Raw genomic sequence first — 18,756 nt, forward strand, 5'->3', positions numbered from 1 at the left:
GGGGTTTTTTTACGTCTTATATATTTCTTTCTTTGGTGGGTTGGGGTAGGGTTGGGGTTGGGGTCGGGGTTGGACTGGTCGTTAAATCGTATGCTTTGCTTCTCCTTTTGTGGGGGAATTGGGGAAAACCTTGCCTTTTAAAGATTGGGGGAGGGGACTATTTTGGTAGTGATAAGACTGGCTATAAGCAAATCTCAAATCTTGTATGAGATGTCTTGAGGTTAGGGAAGTAAGTCTAGGACCGAGTTGAGAGAAATTGTTAACGATATGAAGATAGATAGATTCTATTTTACACTGGCGTAGGATTTAGATATCCATTCATTCAGCTTCTATTCTGTGGGGTGAAGAAAAGGAAAAAAGACCTTTTGAAAAGGTAAGGTGGGGAAGAACCACGGAGAGTGCTTGTTGCTTTGGTGCAGGATGAATTGAATTTTAAATAATCGGATTGCATGGAGGTGAGGCGTTGTGTGATCCCGTTATGCTTTGCCTTCCCTTCCTACAAGTCTCTGGGTTTCCCTTCTTGCATCCATAAAGAGAAGGAAAGGCAAAGTTTCAAAACGAATATGTCCAACATGCGTACGTGGCTCCCCAGAAAACATAGGTCGTTGTTTCCCCTTTTTCTTTTCTTTTGTTTAGCGGTAGAAGTCGAACCTACCGGTTAATGTTAGCAACAGTAACAAGTGTGTAATAAGGATTGATATTTTCTTTATGTAGAAAGGAATGGAGAGCGCACTTATCAGCATCCTGTGCTCCCTTGACTTGGCTCGAATAAGCGTCTTCCAAGTCCGACTGGATGATATTGTATCTGTTCTTGCGAACTGCTCGCAGGCCAGCTTCCTGCATGATGGCGGCAATGACAGCGCCCGATAGCGGATCATTCCGAACAATCAACGAGTCCAGATCTACCTCCGGCGACAGAGACATCTTGGAAGCAATGGTGGTGAAAATCAACCGGCGCTCTCGTCGATCGCGCAGCGAGGGGAATTCAATCTTGCGATCGAGACGACCAGGCCGCAGCAGTGCAGGATCCAGCGTGTCGGCGCGGTTGGTCGCCATGATGACTTTTACGTTGCTTGTCTGATCGAAGCCGTCCATTTGATTGAGCAATTCCAGCAAGATACGTTGCACCTCGCGATCAGCACCTGTTTGAGCGTCGAATCGCTTTGTAGCGATGGCATCGATTTCGTCGATGAAGATGATGGCTGGGGCATTTTCGCGGGCCATGCGGAAAACATCGCGGACCATTCGAGGACCTTCGCCTAGGTACTTTTGAACGAACTCGGATCCGACAACTCGGATGAAGTTGGCTGTTGTGCCGTTGGCTACCGCCTTGACAAGCATGGTTTTGCCGGTTCCGGGTGGTCCATATAGAAGCACACCGCGCGGAGGGTCGATTCCTATAGGAGCTTTTGGTTAGCTGCCGAAAACCTAGACAATCAATCACGCCAAGTATGTTATAATACCAATTTGTTTGTATAAATCGAAATGCGTTAGCGGTAGTTCGACGGCTTCTCTAATCTCCTGTTTCTGCATATCCAGTCCTCCCACGTCCGCATATGTCACGTCTGGCTTTTCGTCAATGCCAAGCATAGCAATGGAAGAATCAGCTTCAGGTGGAAGTATGTCGACGAGGGAGTTGGAATGGCGATGTAGAGCGACGGATGAGGAAGGCTTCAACAGTTCGCGGTCAAGTGTAGATAGTATGCGGACGACATAATTCGAGCCTGTTGACGATTGTACTATACCGGTGCTGTAATAAGGCGACGATCGTTAGTATATCTAGCACGAGGAGCGACACACGCAAAACCCTTTGTTGTTTGAACCTCTTACTTTTGGTCGATAGCCTCCATGAACTGGCCTATGACAAGGGGAACACTTTGGATGCGTTTAATTTCTTCTTGGGCTCGAACAAGTTCCCGCTTCAAGCTCCTGGGAAGACATTAGATAATGAAGTATTTCTTGAGTGTTGGAGATATCATACCTCTGCTCGTCCTTGATATATTCCTCTTGAAGGTTTAAATACCTGAGTAACGAATGTTAGTCCGTAGTCAACATGCACGACGCAAACAAATCCGCACATACTCTAGGTGTCGTTGTAATCTCTTGAGCGTAGTATAGTCATCTCCATAGTCATTTCCAACTCCTTCCAGAGGATCGATATTCGGGGTCGCGTGTGCAGGTGTGGTCCTTTTGTACGGCGGCGCAAGGGCCGCTGAGCTCGCAACCACGACGTCTCCCATAGCTACTGGATTTCAATACAGAAGACGCAAAGGAGATGTCAACGGTGAATATGAGGACTTATTCCGAAGATAGCTCAGCTAAAAATCTCGTGCGGAGGGGGAAGATATGGGTACAAGAGCGGTACGGAATAGGTTGCAGTTGTTCATTGAGCTTGCTCCAGACAAGTCGAGCTGGAACTGCAAATTGCACAAGGCGACACAGCGCCAAGATTATCACGTGAAGTTCATAACCTCATCCACATTTGGGAGTTATCTCGTCCAGGAGATTAAGCTTGATGGGATGTGATAAATAATAGCTTGAATACTAGTGTAATTTGAAAATGATTAGGGCTTTCGAAATCTCACAGTCTCCAACTTCTTTCTGTCGAAACGGATCTGGTCTAGCATACGGGGTTCTAAATCCACCACTCTTTCGAGATAACATAATATAACCGCCTCAACGTATGTAAATGATATCGTATACACCCATCTGTCCTTGCATCTCACAGTCGATATAGCAGGACTTGTTGCAACGGCACGATTCTAGACATCGATCCAAGTATAAAAGCCTAATATCAAAGCTTACGCACCCCTCACCACACATGATGAGGAATCTTGTAACAATCGGAGCCTGCTATCTTGATACAATCCTAACGTGAGAAATATATGTGAATATATCAAGAGAGGGCGAGAGAGGGAGGGGGTTATTAAACCCCAATACTAACATTTCCACATAGCGTAGACCACTATCCAGGAGAAGACGAAAAACTCCGCGCATCACGCATCTCCCGACGACGGGGCGGAAACACTCTGAACACACTCGAAGTTCTCCAGCAGCTACTCGAATGTGGTTCCTCAAAAGACACGAATACTCCAAATACTGCCAGCGCTGCTCAGATATTATCGGACAGACAGCAGCAGAATACCACCTCCCCGCTATGTGCCATTGCAGTACTACCTGCGAGATCGTCGCCGGCCACCAGGGAGCTCGAAGCATCCTTCGGTCCAGGTTCTCGAGTCGATCTCCAACACTGCATCTACCGTGAACAATGCAGCGACGCGGCGTCAAGCTATATCATTAAGAGTGCTTCTACAGGCAGCAGGACTATTGTAAACTATAATAATTTGCCAGAAATGACAGTATCGGAGTTTGTGGAGATTGCGGAGAGGTTGGCGGCCACTGCTTGTTGTCCTAGATGGTTTCACTTTGAGGCGTGTATATTTTCTTTCTTTCTTTCTCTTTTTGTTTTATTTTGTGCCATATATGTAGCGATATCCTAACCACTTTCTCCAGGGCCGCATACCAGCCGTCACGCGGAAATGCATACAGTACCTCCGCCAGAGCTTCCCCGGTGACAAAGTCAGCGTCGAGGTCGAAAAACCGGGTCGGGAGGGTCTCCAGGACCTCGCTGCGGTAGCAGACGTGGTTTTCTACTCGAAAAGTTGGGCGCAGGTACAGCAAAACAAAACACTCTTATCTACTGTGACACAGGGGCCAAAAAAAATAAACAAATACAATAAAACCGTTCTGCTCACAGGCCTCCTTTCTAGGCAAACGGCTACGGGTCACTCGAGGATTTTCTACGAGCACAATCGCCTCTAACGCCCCGAGCGTATGTCCTTTTTTTTTTTTAATTCCTAAGCCTCCCGACATATTAAGATTCACTCCATCTCACCCTTACATTGGTTGTATCTAACAGATTTTTTAAGGTCGATATTATGTTGCACGTGGGGCGAGCGTGGCGCAGCATGCTTGCACAGGGGCAGCATGGAATATATCCATTCGCCGGCGTATATAGACACGCAACGTCCCGTGGTTGAGTATGCGAAATATCCTTTCCTATGTGTGGTTTTGTGCCTCCTTGAAAAGGAAATAATAAAACACGGGGGAGGATAGTAGAGAGAAGACAGCATATTACCTTTATTACTAACCCATTAAACCCGCAAAATTAAAACAACAGTACGATCGGGGCAGGCGACACCTTCATAGCGGGAATGCTGCACCACTTCATCCGTCGCCCTGAATCTGACGGCGACGATGATTTCAGTCTTCTGCGGGCCATGGATTTCGCGAATCATCTTGCGGGCCGCAAAGTAGTACAGGAAGGGTTTGAGGGGCTTGGTGCCGCTGCCATTTGCTCTGAGACGAGTTAATTTATACTGTACATTCATACCCCATGACGGGTGTTTTTATATGTATCGAGATTCGAGATATGGGATTATGATAGGTCCATCTGGCGCCCAGCTATCCTATCCTGCCACCCATATACGACACCTAGATTAGAGCTGATATTAGTAGGAACGGGGTAAATAATATCGTTTATATGTTGTTGAAAATACTCAAGGATTCGAGGGGAACTGTTAGTTATGGTTTTTGCCGATAAGATAATATCAAAATGGAACAAGGTTTTTTGGGATTCGACAAAGTAAGATAAATGCCTTCTCACATAACTGGGGGTTTGATGCGTTAACTGAGAGTAGTTACGACAAACCAACCTTCCATCTCATGATTTTAATTGATATTGACTAGGATCTCTTCCTCTTTTCTTTAAAGTTCTTTTGAGTGTTTAATGACATTCCATAAACAAATCTCAATCTGTTGTGTTCTTGGTATACTTAAAACCCGTTGAACATAACTCTCAATGATACCAACTATATATTCTATTAATCAAATAGTAGTTGCGACTTGCAGCAGAGTATTTATTTAAATGCTTAAATGTGATGGGATTTAACTTTGTATTCTGATAGTGGATTTAAATGGGTTCGCTTCGTTCTCTTTATGTTATATCAGTGCGTTAAGCATGACTTAATCTATACAAATTTGATGGAAGAGGAATATCTCTATTATCTTTGATTGCTGCGCTCTGTTCTGCCCCAAAACTTATTTGAAGGTCCATTTGCTACCCCCATAACGGGGATGCAAGGGGCAGCCTGCCCCCGGTATTATTTGTCCCTCTCGTAAATAGCAATGATAATAGTAGTCTCAGCGATATCTTCACCCTCGGGCCCTTTATACAATACCTTGTGGGGGGGGGGGAGGGGGGGGAGGGGAAGATTCCAGCAGGGGGGATAAAACTACCCGGCGCAGCTGGAGAACATCCGAGGAATAAGCAAATAGAGTTTTTCCAACAATGATTGACTCTGGGGAAGGCCAATAACGCGCAGCAAATCCACCAAAGTCTCGATAATGATTATCCAGTAGTACATTTCGGAATACATACTATATAGATAAATAGGGATACGTATAAAAGGCGCAGGAGGTGCCCGCCACTTCCCTCCAGTTTTAGTAATTATTTATATTCTTATTGTTGCTTTCCGCTTCCGCTTCGTCGGCTTCTTCTTTCTTTCCTTCTCCTCTCCATTGTTTGTAGCATCTGGACAAAAATTACTGGTTACATCCATATATATTTAATGTTTCCCCCCCCCCCCCAACTCATCGCGACCGCTGCAATACATTACTGATAATATCTTCACTTCCTCGACTTGCTGTCACACAGGACTCCACTGCTTATTCCCTTAAAAGACAACCAGCCCTTCCCTCTCGAGCTAGAATTCCGGGACAATGCTCGCTTAGCTTCCCCCAGAAGATCTCGCGATATCAATCAACATATCTCTGGAAAGAAGAGAGGGAAAAAAAAAAATGGAAAGAAAGAAATGGAAAGGAGATCTGCTGGCACTTTTTGCGAGTTGGAAGCTGAATGATAAATTGCAGCTTTTGGACGCGATGGACTGACTGATTGACAGACTTTCCAATTACTTCCCATTTCTTTTCTTCCCATTATATTACGAGTAATGACGGGGTAATGAAGAACCTGAGTATGGCTGAACGATCTGGCAACGAAGTGGGTATAACCACGGGCCTGGCTGGGGCGTTTGTGAACTCTGCACCGAAGGCTCCCGACCATTGTCGAGATCATATCATCATGGTCAATAAGCTAATATATATTATGACAACCGGGTTCCCTTGCTGCTACCTGCTGCTACATCATGCTGGACCCCAATTATATTGACTGACTGACTGACTGACTGACTGACTGACTGACTAGCGAACTAACTCCTGTTCTTCTCATATCAACCATTGATATCAACTATTCCCGTTATATTCGTTGCTGCTGTCTTTAACTCTCTCCCAATCCAATTTTGATGCGCAGACTTGTGGGAGGATGCACAACCGACTTGCAACAGCACCAATGCGGCCATGCCCAAAGAGGCCTAGGCGAAGGGGCCATCGCGACGCTGATTGGCCGCCATTCGCAGCCACCAGGCGCCACCGGGCTAGCCTCGGCTGGGCATTTCCCCAGGGATCCAGCAGGCGCACCCAAGTGACCCAAACCAACCTTGGAAGGCGGCTCGTTTCCTCTTCCACTGTCTCCAGAGTCAGAGTCAGAGTCTGAGTTGTCCGTCCGTCCGTCTGTCTGTCTGTCTGTCAGTCAGTCATCACCGTCACCGTCACCCGTCACCGTCACCTTCGCTGCCAGCGTTGCCTCGTCTCCCTCTGATCTTTGGCGCTTCGCTTCCCCTTCCAAGTTCCCGCCAACCAGGCTGTCGACCCTGACAAGCTCTGGCCTGACCCGATCTTCCCGGCCTGCAGCAGCAGCGATTGATTTACCCCCTCAGGCAAGTAAGTCTCTTTAACTCTTACGGCCGTGCTCCGACGCCTCTTTACCTGGTTCGAATTTGTTCCCATCCCGGGACTTATTATTATTACTACTGACCGTTCCTGGGCACCTTCATGCCAAACACTACCCCCTCCCCCCCCCAATGATAGGGATTGTTGGATTTAAATTAACCCATAATAATAATTAAATAATACTAGGCCACACCCGCCTCGCCTCTTTCGCCGGCTATTCTAACGCTCGCTCTCCATCCGCCCGGGAAAGACATCCATAAAGCTTCGTTTTAACTCTTTGCCCGTAAAAATAATAATACTTCCTAGGTATGATGACGTCCTATGATGATACATATTTTCTTATGCCCCTTTTTCCCCTTTGTTCCCCTATTTCTGCCCATGCTACCGTTATTTCTCTTCTTGTCGTCCACTCTCTGGGCGGCTAATTTTGGGTGCCATAGACACGCACACGCACACACACACACACACTCACAGCAGCCTCTCTAGATCCCAGTTCCCAGTTCCTGTCTTGTGTGTGCGTTTGACTCCTCAAACTATAATTTCCCAAATTCCCCTCATAGTCTATGTATTACTGTCGTCATTATGGGTATCACCCGATTCATCCTCAGCCCTATCCCCAATGATCAACAGCAGCCTCCCACCGCTGTTAGTTACAATATGTATGCATACTACTGTATACTCCGTACTGTATACTGTATACTGTATACTGCATACTATTCTCGTCGCTATCCTTTGCTGTCCTTTGCCGTCCTTTTTCCTTTTGCCCCCATTCCCCCCTTCTCCCCTTCCTTCCTGGCCTGTCCTGCTCTCCAAAATTCCCACCCCCATCAGTATTAATTCTGCGCGTTCGCACTTTCCCGCTTACTCATCAAACAAAGGTCACATGGCCCATTGCTGATTAGTCACCACATTCCCAATCGGGTTATGCCGTCGTCCACGTGATATCCTTCTTACCATCTCACCGCCTTCTCCTTTCGGCAACCCGGCGTGCCCTTGGTGTCCCTTCTGTCCAGCGAACGAAAACAGTCGGTTGAGTTTAGTCGAACCCGCGACGGCCTTGCCTGGCACTCACTGACCGACCAGAACCTGCGCCTGCGAGCCCGGGGAAGAAGCGCGAGAGCCCGCTTTCTGTTGTCCTGCGCCGGCGAACGAAGAGACGAACAGCCAGAACACGCACATTCACATTTCCCCCCCCAACAAGGAAAAGAAGCATTCCATACCTCCCTCCACTCGCACGCATACACGCACACTCTTGCTCAATCTTCCTTGGCTTTGCCGTAGCCCGGTAGAATCGATCGTGTCAGGTACGTTCTTGCTTTCATATCCGATGCTAAATATTTCTTGCAGCTCCTTTTTGATTGTCGTTTATTATTATTTTTTGCTTTGCCCTAGTTTTATCCTTTGCTTTCCCATGGTCCACATCAATTATAATCATCCCAAATATCTGCTCCATGCCACGCCACATCATAATATTCTACGACTTTTCATCGCTGTGGCTGCGGTGTCTCGTGGGTTCGCGGCTCGTTTTCATCCCACAAACCTCTTGATGCTGTGATATGGCTATTCTTCCTTTTGTCTCCCTCTCCCGCCTAGTGAACGCGTCCATTTGTATTAGCGTTTTTTTCCCTTTTCACTTTTATTATCTGACTTCTTTCTTTCTTCTTCACCTTTTTTTTGGCCTTACTTGCCCCTGGCTACCAACCCCGGCTTCGCCTAACCTAGAGTTTTTATTCCTGGATGCTATTTCCTGTCGCGTTGCCATGCGATTACTGTATTGGTCCCGATTGTTGCTGAGCTTTGCTGACACCTCATGGCTGTTTTTAAGACGGATGGGTAGCTAGAATTTACACGCCATGAATGCCTGGCTCTCCGACGCCGCGACTGCGAACATAACTAACCACGACAATGGCGCTTTCACTAATAACCCGACCATCGACCCATCGATGGCCTTCCTTCATCAATCACCTACCTCTGCCGATCCTGCCCAGTTCCAGCGCATGTTCAATAATGGCGGCCCCCCGACTATGTCGCCCGGCTTCCACAACCCCAACTCAGTGATCCCTTCTAAACGACAGCGTCCCGATGATGGGATGTCCATGTCTCCTAGGCTTGCCCCTGGTGGTTTGCCTAATTCTCGTTCGCACACCCCTCAAGTGCCATATCCGGGTTATCAGGGCCAACAGATAAATGGAGCATCGCAATTTCCTCAGCCGCAGCATGCGCCAACTCCTTACCAGCACCTACAACCGGGAAGCTCGGCTAATGCGAGCCCATCCCCTATACTCCCGGAATTTGATCAGCAAGCTGTGCAACGGGTGCAAACTGCGTCTCCTAGTCCGTTTTCGCCCGCTGGAATCCATGTTGGCCCACAAATTTCTCCTTCACACTCTGATCATGGCAGTCGCGTCAATACTCCACAGAACAGCCCCTTCCCCCCAGGCCAACCTTATGGCCAGGTTGTCGGATCCCATTTCTCGCCATCACCTGCAATGACTTCCGCTGGCATTCATCCTGCGATGCAAGCGCAATTCAACCAAAGCGGTGCTTCCCATCTCCCGCAAGGATTTCCTCATCAGCCACAGCAACAGCAGCAGCAACAACCACCACCACAACAGCAACAGCAAATGTCTTCGAAACAGCGGCCTTATCAAATTCGGCTCCAAAACCAAGCGCGCCAGATGCAGGCAGTTGCCACTCCTGTTTCAGTGGGGCGTCCAATTGGCCCTGGTGGAACGGGGCAGACCCCTATGCAACATCCCCATATGGCGACCATGCGACAAATACAGCAAAATATGGCTAAACCTACGAGTCAAGAAGGGTTTCTACAGGTCCTTCAACGGTTCTGGATGTCACGGGGCCACCCTCAAGTCAACCTGACCCCCGTCGTCAGTGGACGACCTCTCAATCTGATGCAGCTATATGCGACTGTCATGAAGATGGGTGGCTCAAAAAAAGATTATTGCGACAAACTTGTGGCCTGTGTGGACCAACAACTTCAGTTTCCCGCCATGCAGTATCCAACAGCAGCGCAGGAGATCCGTGAACACTACATGAACTCCCTCGCGCAATATGAACAAGCGTGGTTAAGTTCGCAGCAGAAGCAATTCACAGATCAGATGCACGGTAGTTCCCAGCGGGATCCTCTAGAAGGCCCTCTCGGCATTAACCCTCAAGTGTCACCCGCCAAGCCCATGGGCAACCATTCGTTCGACATGCCCATGCCCCAACAATTCTCCCCGGTCTCGGCTCAGAACCAGCAAGTACAATCGCATAACCACGCCCCTCCTATACCGGTAAATGGCTTCGCGACTCCGTCACAATCTAAATCCCAACAGCAGAAGCATACTAGCCATCAGCAACGATCGAGTTTGTCCCGGCCACCAGAGTCGATGTCTCCTAATGGACGGGTTGCCCAGTTTTCAGCATCCCCTATCCAAGCGGAGAAAAAACCCAGTCCCGTTGTAACAAAATCACAATCTGGCAGCGGCGGTATGGCGGGTGAGGAGCTGACGAGCACATCTTGGCGACGACCTATAGAAGACACGTTCAAACCTGCTGTGTTTCCTGAAAGCCAATATCATGGGCCTATTATTGTGGACGAAATGTTCCAACTAGGCGAAGAAATTATACGATTGAAACCTAATGTACCTAGTTTTTTGGAACTTGGGGTAATCGATATTCACGCTCTGACCATGAGCATTAAATCGGGCATTCACGCCGAGATGCGCATGGCGTTGGACACCTTGACGGAGATGTCTAATGAACGATCGATACAGGTTTCACTCGATAATTGCGAAGACCTCGTTGAAGCACTGGTCGAGTGCGCTGAGGAACAAGCAGAGCTTCTTGCGGAGAACGCGGCTGAAGTTTCCGATGTTATGCTCTTTCCGTCGTATGAAGAGGTTTTCCGAGGCTGTCGGCAAGAGATGGAAGCTTTGCTGGATGTACCAGAGTTTGGCAGCCTAGATTATGAACTCGATCGCGCCGTGGACCGGCTCATCTGTATCACCACCATCATACGAAACTTCTCCTTCGCTGAATCGAACCTGGCTTCGCTGGGTATGCCCTTTGTCGTCCGATTTATATCGACGATAATACGGTATTTAGGAACAAGAAACATGTTGTTACGAACTCACCAAAATACCCTGGATTTCATGAAAGACGCCGTCATTTACCTCAGCAATCTGTCTCATTCTATTCAACTTCCTGGAAAGGACGAAGCACTCTGTTTATTACATTTCCTTTTATCCTTTGCCCCGACTCCTGTCCCAACCTCTTTCGGTAATAACACTATTATGTTCACGCCATACAACCCAAGCATACACAAATATTTGCCTGCCGCTGTAGACAGCTTAGCCAAACTACTTGCGCGAGACGACCCAAATCGCACCTACTACAAAGCCATCTTCGCTCAGGACTGCGCCTCATCACCCCCCTATGAACTCCTCACACGAACCTTGGGCCTCTCCATCGCCGCCATCCCAAAGCACATGCGAGGAAACATCGTTGGCCTAGTCGACGCCCGCAAACCACTACTCATGCAGGGCATGCTCGCCGCAGAGATCCTCTCCGGCTTCGCAGATAACACCATCGCGCGCTCCTGGCTCGAATCGACCGATGGCTTTGCCACCAGCCTGCTCCGCCTCGCCTGTCTCCTGAGCATAGATCGCACAGCAGGGAACGCCTCCGCTTCTTCGGTGACCGCGTCGTCAGCAACGGCAGTGTCGCACCGGCACGGTAGCCACCCAGGCGCCCGGGCTGCGGAGGTGGAATTCCATGGCTATGGGTCCATCACGTCGCGGGCACTAGCGACCCTTGTGCGCCTTGCGCGGAAGTCGAGGATGGCGGATTCTACTAGCGGTGGCGGTAATAATAATGCGGGAGGGAGTGGAAGTGGAAGTGGAAATGGGAGTAAAGAGGGTGAAGTTCCGTTGGGAGTGTTGCCGAAGAAGGAGAATTTGCTCGGCGCACTTTTGACGCCAAATATTGACCCAAATGTTGTGAGGCAGCTTTGTGAATATGCGGGGTTGGGAGGTTGAGATTTACCTTGGTCTGTTCTTCCTTTTTGCATTATGCCTTTGCTATTAATTTTTATTCACTTTTGTATTTTTTTGTTCAGCCGGGCTTGGCTGGGTTGGAATGGGGCGTCAATATATATATATACTTTTATCCTTATCTTTATCCTTATCTGTATTTTGTGTGAAGGAGGAGGTATTCTCAACAGGACGGAATGGGCGGATGTGCAACGCAATTCAATGCGAATGCAGAGTACAGGGGGCAAATTGGGGTTGTCGACGAATCCTTTCTCCGTTTATTTCCCCTCTTTCCTTCTTTTTTCGCCTTTTTCTTTCTTCTTTTTTTCGTCCTTCGTCATCTGTCACTGTCTCTCTGTCTCCCCCTCTCAATCTTGAGTGTTTTTATATTTTCCACTGTATTTTTCATTTTCGTTTTTGTCGTGAGTGAGTGAGGGATTGATTGATTGGTTTGGTTTTTTATTGTGTATCTAGCTAGCTATCCTACATATATCATCTTCGTCTTCAATTTTTTGTCTTGTATGTATCCTTCTCATGTTCATTTTTGGCCTTGTCTATCTACGCACACGTGTGTATACGACTGGTGGTATATGTTTCTTACTGTGCAGGGGATTTTATCTATCTTATCTTCTCGTTGCATTTGCTTTTACTTTTAATTTTCAATTTACTTTAAATTCATTTCGAAAAAGAAAATGGGCTGTTCTATTCTCGTTCACCGGTAGCTACTGTAGCTAGCTAGATTGGCTAGGTGCTGGATGGATCCATTGAATGTTAAAGCACTTGATTGATAACTCACTATTATATCCTCATTGTTAAAGGAATGACGTTTACCATGAAAGAATCGACATTCCTTTCCTTTTTCTTTTTCCTTTTCCTTTTTTCTTCTTCTTGTGTCGTGCTGGTTCTGTGCAATGGCGAATTGATACCACACCTACCTACCTACCTACCTACCTATCTGCGTACCTATCTGCGTACCTATCTGCCTACCTACCCATCTACATCGTCGTCTGCTGCTTGGAACAGCTTCGTAAAAAATGTCACTGTACGTGTGACAACATAGTGAGAAGGAGGGGGTGAATACATGACGTGAGAAAATATACAAAAATATAGTATTAGTATGTACAGGACATGTGCAATGTTTACGAACGAGACGCGCGTAAGCAAAATAAGCTGAAATGGAAATGGGAAATGGAAATGGGAACTCTTCTGGAGAAACAACGAGTAAGAAATGGAAATGGAATGGAATGGAATGTTTTGATGATATGATTGATGATGGTGATGAAGGTAACGGTAATTTTGAGATAAGCTCCGCAGGGAACTTAGTCTGAGGGAACAAGAACGAGAACGAGAACGAGAACGAGAACGAGAACCAAGAGTGCAAAGAAGAGCGGTGTCAATTGATACGTTCCACCCCCTCCTGAATAACTCAGACTGACCCAAAAAAAAAAAAAAAAAAAAAAAAAAAAAAAAAAAAAAAAGAAGAAGAAGAAGCACGAAGGAGAAGAAAAGAAAAAAGAAAATGGTATCGCAAAATTTTTTACGTCCCTGCGCAAGCAAACACATACATTCCACCCCTCTTCGTCGTTTATCAATGATTGGTAGGGACGTGTCCTTTCTACCCCCCTTTTCTTTTTCCTTTCCATTTCTATTTTTTCAAGGTGAGTTGTATTGTGCTTAAACTCGTGCGATACGAGTGGGAGGGACGGAATATATACAAATAGGGAGTTGGGAGCTGTGTCGTCGGAATATAGAAATACTTGTTCGGTCTTTCGATATCCCCCCGCCCCCGGGCTAACTCCTCCCGTTGTTCTTCTTTCCTCCTATTAGAATTTTCGATCTAATAAGAATTGTTGGATTTCCGGTTTCCGCCAGCCCTAAATTGGTTTCCAGGTTTTTGTTAGTGCTTTTACAGGTTGGATTTTGTGTTATTCCGTGGACACCAGTTAAATTAATGTTCCCCCTTTGTATAATCTTATAGTATTGAGGGTTTTGGAGTTTATTTTTCTCTTTTCCTCCTCTTTTTCCCTTTTTCTTTTTCTCGTTTTGGGCAAATGACGGGATAACTGAAGAAAGGGTGAGTGCACACAAACACAAATACACACCTTAACAATTACATGTCCATTTAATCGATTGATATATATATCTTTGGAATTCGGCTCTATCCCTAGAGTCTTCGCCAAATCCGAACATAGCGCATCAACATCTCCCTCGGTTTTCTGGATCTTCGTCTCCTGCTTCGTCCCACCAGCTTTTGTCACTAGGTAGACAGGCAATTGGTTTGAAGGAGTGCGACGGATGAAGTAGGGGAGGTTCGTGAGGGGAAGAGGAGGATGGACCGGAGCAGGCTGTGTGGTTGTGGGTGTCGATTTGTTTGCCTTTGTGGAGTTGGATTGTGTGAATGGTCGAGTTATTCTGGTAGTGATGTGACGAGCTTGTGTGGTGAAGGATACGAACGGGCGGTTTAGGGATTCTAGGGAAGGTTAGATATTTTATTTTGAAAAAATAGAATGTAATTGTCAACCAAGCGATCCGTCTATCCACTATGGGTGCGATGGATAGCGTTGCTAGAGTAGAAGGGAAAGGAAAGGGTAAATTTACGCGATCTACATGTCCGAGTCCGTGGCAGACGTTGTGATAGCGACGAAAATGACGGCTTGCTAGATGAATTTGATCTAAGGAATAAAGAGAGCATTGAGTATTGTCGGCGAAGCACCGACGAGACGGGTGATGAAGGGAGGAGAGCGGCCATGTTAAAAGCTTAGAACCAACGGACAGAAGTTGTTGAGGTTAAGGGCTGGGGTTAACGAATTAGACACTAAGTAGAGAGGTATAGAGCTGAGGAACGAGGCTATCGTTACAGTTTGATAGCCTTCAGCTGTTGACAGGAATCGTCTTCCGATTGTTCCCCGCGTGTTGTGGTCGTGATATCAATTTGACGTCGGTTTTTTTATCCAAGCTTGAAGCCAGACACTGCACTATCTTTATTCGGCCTAGTGCGAACTTTTTGCGGCTCCCACTACATTTTGAACTTCCATTTTGAACAGTTTCGCAAAGCTCCCGAACGCATCAGCCAGACACCCTATATCCCATTCCACCGCTGCAGCCGCTATTTCACCATGACAGACAAGACACCCCCGTCTGCTGACACCCTGCTGAAGGGTGCCGCATCGCGTTCCGCAAAGACCCCCGAGGAGATCGCCAAAGAATATGATCTTCTCCCAAAACTCATGCCCTACCTCGATCGTCACCTCGTTTTCCCCTTGCTCGAGTTTGCATCTGGCCAGGAGGAAGGAGATGAACAAGTCGACGAGTTAACCAAGGCAAAATATGAGCTTCTGAAGCAGACAAACATGACAGACTACGTCGCGAACCTGTGGCAGGAAATCAACAACTCCGAGACAATGCCTGAGGAATTCGTCAAGAAGCGGGAAGAAGTTGTAAAGAAATTGCAGCAATACGTTGAGGACAGCAGCAAAATCACAGAGCTTTTGCAGGACGATAATGTGGTCAGCAATCTACGAAACGACAAGGCCGCGAACTTGAAATTTCTTGAGGAACAACATGGTGTGACGATGGATATGGTTAATATTCTTTACGACTATGGCCGGTTTCAATATAGCTGTGGTAGCTACGCAAACGCTGCTGAGCTGCTTTACCAGTTCCGTGTCCTGTCTACTGATAACGACAAGGTTGCGTTTGCTACGTGGGGCAAGCTTGCCTCGGAAATCCTGACCACTAACTGGGAGGCTGCGATGGAGGAAGTCCAAAAAGTAAAGGAATCAATCGATACCCGCCTGTTCAACAACCCGCTCGCCCAGCTCCAGCACCGCACCTGGCTGATCCACTGGTCCCTCTTCCCCTTCTTTAACCACGACCCTGCCCGTGACACTCTGACCGATCTTTTCTTCTCCCCGGCCTACATCAACACGATCCAAACCGCTTGCCCATGGATTCTTCGATATCTTGCTGCTGCAGTTATCACCAGCCGCAGCCGTGCCCATAAGAATACATCACTGTATCAAAAGCAATTGAAAGACCTTATTCGCGTGGTACGACAAGAGCAATATGAATATCAAGATCCCATCGTAGACTTCATTAAGGCGTTGTACATCGATTTCGATTTCGAAGGGGCTCAGCAGAAGCTGGGCGAGGCGGAGGAGATTCTGAGGAATGATTTCTTCCTCGTTGCCGCGGCAGATGCATTTGTCGATGCGGCAAGACATTTGATCTCGGAGAGCTACTGCAAGATTCACCAGCGTATCGATATAAAGTATGTTTTGTTTTTTTTCCTCCAAGAAATATGTACACCAAACTAACAGCGAATTTGTAGGGATCTATCTACCCGACTTGGTCTGAACCAAGACGAAGGCGAGAAGTGGATTGTCAACCTTATCCGTGACACTCGTGTCGATGCGAAAATCGACTACAAAGAAGGGACTGTTCTTATGAACCATCCACCCCAGTCAGTATATCAGCAAGTCATCGAGAGAACCAAGGGTGCATTTTTCAGAACGCAAGTGTTGAGGTAAGTAGTTTTGATTCTTTTCTGTATTTCGTATAATATATAAATTTACTAATTCCACTTCTCGTAATAGTGCGGCTGTCGCCAAATAAGTATAATCGAGAAAGAGATGATAACGGATAGAAGTTAGTAGTTCGATTGAAATAACGAGAGAAGGACTGGAAACGGGATTTAATGACATAACATGCGGTATCCTTTCTTTTATTCTTTTTTTTTAAATCCCTCTGTCTCTATTCTTCTTTTTGTCCTAGAAAAAGAAAAATATCTTGTTGCACGTGAAGTTCCGCTTTTTCCTTTTCGCGACCTTATGTCGATCTACCCCTATGATGAATGGCCGTTGGGCATCTGGCTGGCGTTTAACATTTTTTTTTTTTTTTTTTTTTTAAATTTTTTTTTTGTTATTTGACTCGGAATTTTTGTCGACTATTTGCGCTTCTTCTCAAGGTTTTCTTTCTCCTTGGCCCATGTGATAGAAGATTTTCACAGCAGTCGTAGATCTCAGTGGGGTTGCGGGAATGGACTGGTTATTTGTTAAACTTACTGAGTCTTCTTTTATCATCCTTAGAATGACATCGCATTGTTGTGATTGACCGTATGTAGGATTCATATTACCTACCTACCTACCTATTTCACCCAAGAAACAAAACCTAGCTAAGATCTGCTTTATAAAAGCGATATTACAAGCGATTGCCGTCGGTGAATATGGACATTATAGCAGCAGCAGCAGCAATAGCCATTGTCCGCTGGTTTCCCAAAGTGCACAAAGCTCGTCCGAATACAACCGACTCATGGCAGGATGGGTGGAGCGGGGGAAGGAGAAATGGTTCGGCAGTAGTCGTCTTCCTGTTGCTTCGGCCATCGAGAAATATAGTGGCGAAACTACCGGTCCGCATCCATATATGCAGGGGACGACGGACGACGTGGGTCACGGGTTTACCCTCATAATAGCCGGGGCGATGTTCCGTGGGCGATCAGATAACGATGGTATGTTAGTTGTTCAAGCCCTGGTTCTTGTTTTCTGCTGGAGGTCGGATGCTTGTTTCCGTCTGAAGATACATTGACACAGAAATTTTTGCTGCCTGCACCAAAATATCCATTGAAAGAAATCACATTATCAGATGACCACCGACATCCTCTTCCGCATCATTGGCCCAATGTTCAAGGGCATGTAGCAACACTTTAATGTAGGGTATTGCGATAGAGTGATGGAGCTTCACAGCATATAGTGGACGAAACGTAGTAGGACGATGCAGGTTCCCTGAAATGGAGGTTGCGAGGGGTAAAGCTGAGCTATAGCACTGCAAGCATTTGTCTCTTTGCTAGGGTGGACGGAAGTCGTCTAACGAAATGTGATTTGTGATTTGACGTTAGACTTGAAATCGATTGCCTGGTGAAGGCTAATGCAAGGTTGCAATCCGGGTTGAGAAGTTGTGGGAGCAGTCTCATTGGCACAGAAATCAGATGGGTACACAGTTTGGTGGGTGGCATTTGGTTCAGCCGAAGTCTTCCAGGGAGGCAATGGGGAGATATTGTTGGGAGTAGCGCTGATGCCAGGCAAGAAATTAATGTCTGGCATTCGTCGACGGGCAAGAGACTTAACGGGGCAGATATAGAGACCTTCAAGATGGCTATTTTAAGGCCAAAAAACTTATTTTGCTTTTCTATCCTTTCTATCCTTTTTAAATATACCTATGATATTGCCAAAGAAAAATAGGTAAGTTGGAATGAAACGTGGCCCAGTCCAGGGAATACAAATGGCGATGGAGATCAGCATCTCGTCTCGTAACGGGAACATCCTGAGGAATTGGTAGACTAGATCCTTCTTCCAGACCGGCCTTTCAGATGATATATGATTTTCACACGGGTTTAGCTTTTGTTCACTGGGACAAGATGAGGGAACAGCTAATCAGAAGCTCTATACCATCATCCAATTTAGAAATCCCAAAAGTAGGAAACGCACGGCTTGAAGTGGTTGGTTGTCCGGAGGAATGTGAAGTCCATGGAATTTCCAAGGCCTTAGGGGATGATCCGAGGTCTGTAAAAGTGTTCTGTTGCCCACTGTATCCCCGTTTCTGCTTCAGCCCCGCGATGTATCCCGGGTCCTGTACTGGTGTTTTCGGAGGTAGGATTTCTATGTGCGTATTAGGTTACCACTTGCGGAAGTAAGCCTGAAATCGATATTAGGGTGGAGGAAGGAAGGAGATTCGAAAACACTCATGCACAGAATTGTTCAGCACGAAAAAGTCGATTTGGATAGAAAATAGTGAAACAAGTCGATTACAGATATTTTCGCTATCCAATAACTCCTTCGAAACTCCGTAACGCTTCCATTCCGAAAAAGCCAACGATATC

The 18,756-nt window shown here is 46.7% G+C and overlaps 6 protein-coding genes across 6 annotated transcripts; 3 read left to right on the forward strand and 3 right to left on the reverse strand.

The window, feature by feature from the left end:
- Nucleotides 1-632: 632 nt before the first annotated feature.
- HCAG_00039 (26S protease regulatory subunit 6B) lies at nt 633-2,240 on the reverse strand (the record flags this gene model as incomplete). Its single annotated transcript, XM_001542943.1, has 6 exons — nt 633-651; nt 734-1,397; nt 1,464-1,750; nt 1,831-1,929; nt 1,982-2,023; nt 2,083-2,240. The coding sequence occupies 6 exons, from the start codon at nt 2,238-2,240 to the stop codon at nt 633-635; spliced, it is 1,269 nt and encodes a 422-aa protein (XP_001542993.1).
- Nucleotides 2,241-2,824: 584 nt separating this feature from the next.
- On the forward strand, nt 2,825-4,373 carry HCAG_00040 (predicted protein; the record flags this gene model as incomplete). Its single annotated transcript, XM_001542944.1, has 6 exons — nt 2,825-2,874; nt 2,957-3,329; nt 3,514-3,672; nt 3,771-3,832; nt 3,930-4,040; nt 4,181-4,373. The coding sequence occupies 6 exons, from the start codon at nt 2,825-2,827 to the stop codon at nt 4,371-4,373; spliced, it is 948 nt and encodes a 315-aa protein (XP_001542994.1).
- A 1,930-nt stretch (nt 4,374-6,303) lies between these two features.
- On the reverse strand, nt 6,304-6,953 carry HCAG_00041 (predicted protein; the record flags this gene model as incomplete). The annotated part of the gene is made up of 3 exons (XM_001542945.1): nt 6,304-6,638; nt 6,667-6,804; nt 6,935-6,953. The coding sequence occupies 3 exons, from the start codon at nt 6,951-6,953 to the stop codon at nt 6,304-6,306; spliced, it is 492 nt and encodes a 163-aa protein (XP_001542995.1).
- A 1,749-nt stretch (nt 6,954-8,702) lies between these two features.
- Nucleotides 8,703-11,888, forward strand: HCAG_00042 (conserved hypothetical protein; the record flags this gene model as incomplete). Its single annotated transcript, XM_001542946.1, has 2 exons — nt 8,703-10,908; nt 10,957-11,888. 2 exons carry the CDS (start codon nt 8,703-8,705, stop codon nt 11,886-11,888), a joined length of 3,138 nt encoding a protein of 1,045 aa, XP_001542996.1.
- Nucleotides 11,889-13,705: 1,817 nt separating this feature from the next.
- Nucleotides 13,706-14,631, reverse strand: HCAG_00043 (predicted protein; the record flags this gene model as incomplete). The annotated part of the gene is made up of 3 exons (XM_001542947.1): nt 13,706-13,756; nt 13,985-14,352; nt 14,481-14,631. The coding sequence occupies 3 exons, from the start codon at nt 14,629-14,631 to the stop codon at nt 13,706-13,708; spliced, it is 570 nt and encodes a 189-aa protein (XP_001542997.1).
- A 367-nt stretch (nt 14,632-14,998) lies between these two features.
- On the forward strand, nt 14,999-16,496 carry HCAG_00044 (conserved hypothetical protein; the record flags this gene model as incomplete). The annotated part of the gene is made up of 3 exons (XM_001542948.1): nt 14,999-16,152; nt 16,213-16,407; nt 16,478-16,496. The coding sequence occupies 3 exons, from the start codon at nt 14,999-15,001 to the stop codon at nt 16,494-16,496; spliced, it is 1,368 nt and encodes a 455-aa protein (XP_001542998.1).
- Between the last annotated feature and the right edge of the window lie 2,260 nt (nt 16,497-18,756).

This window comes from Histoplasma capsulatum, genomic scaffold (assembly GCF_000149585.1).
Source record: "Histoplasma capsulatum NAm1 scaffold_1 genomic scaffold, whole genome shotgun sequence".
Lineage (NCBI taxonomy): Eukaryota > Fungi > Ascomycota > Eurotiomycetes > Onygenales > Ajellomycetaceae > Histoplasma > Histoplasma mississippiense.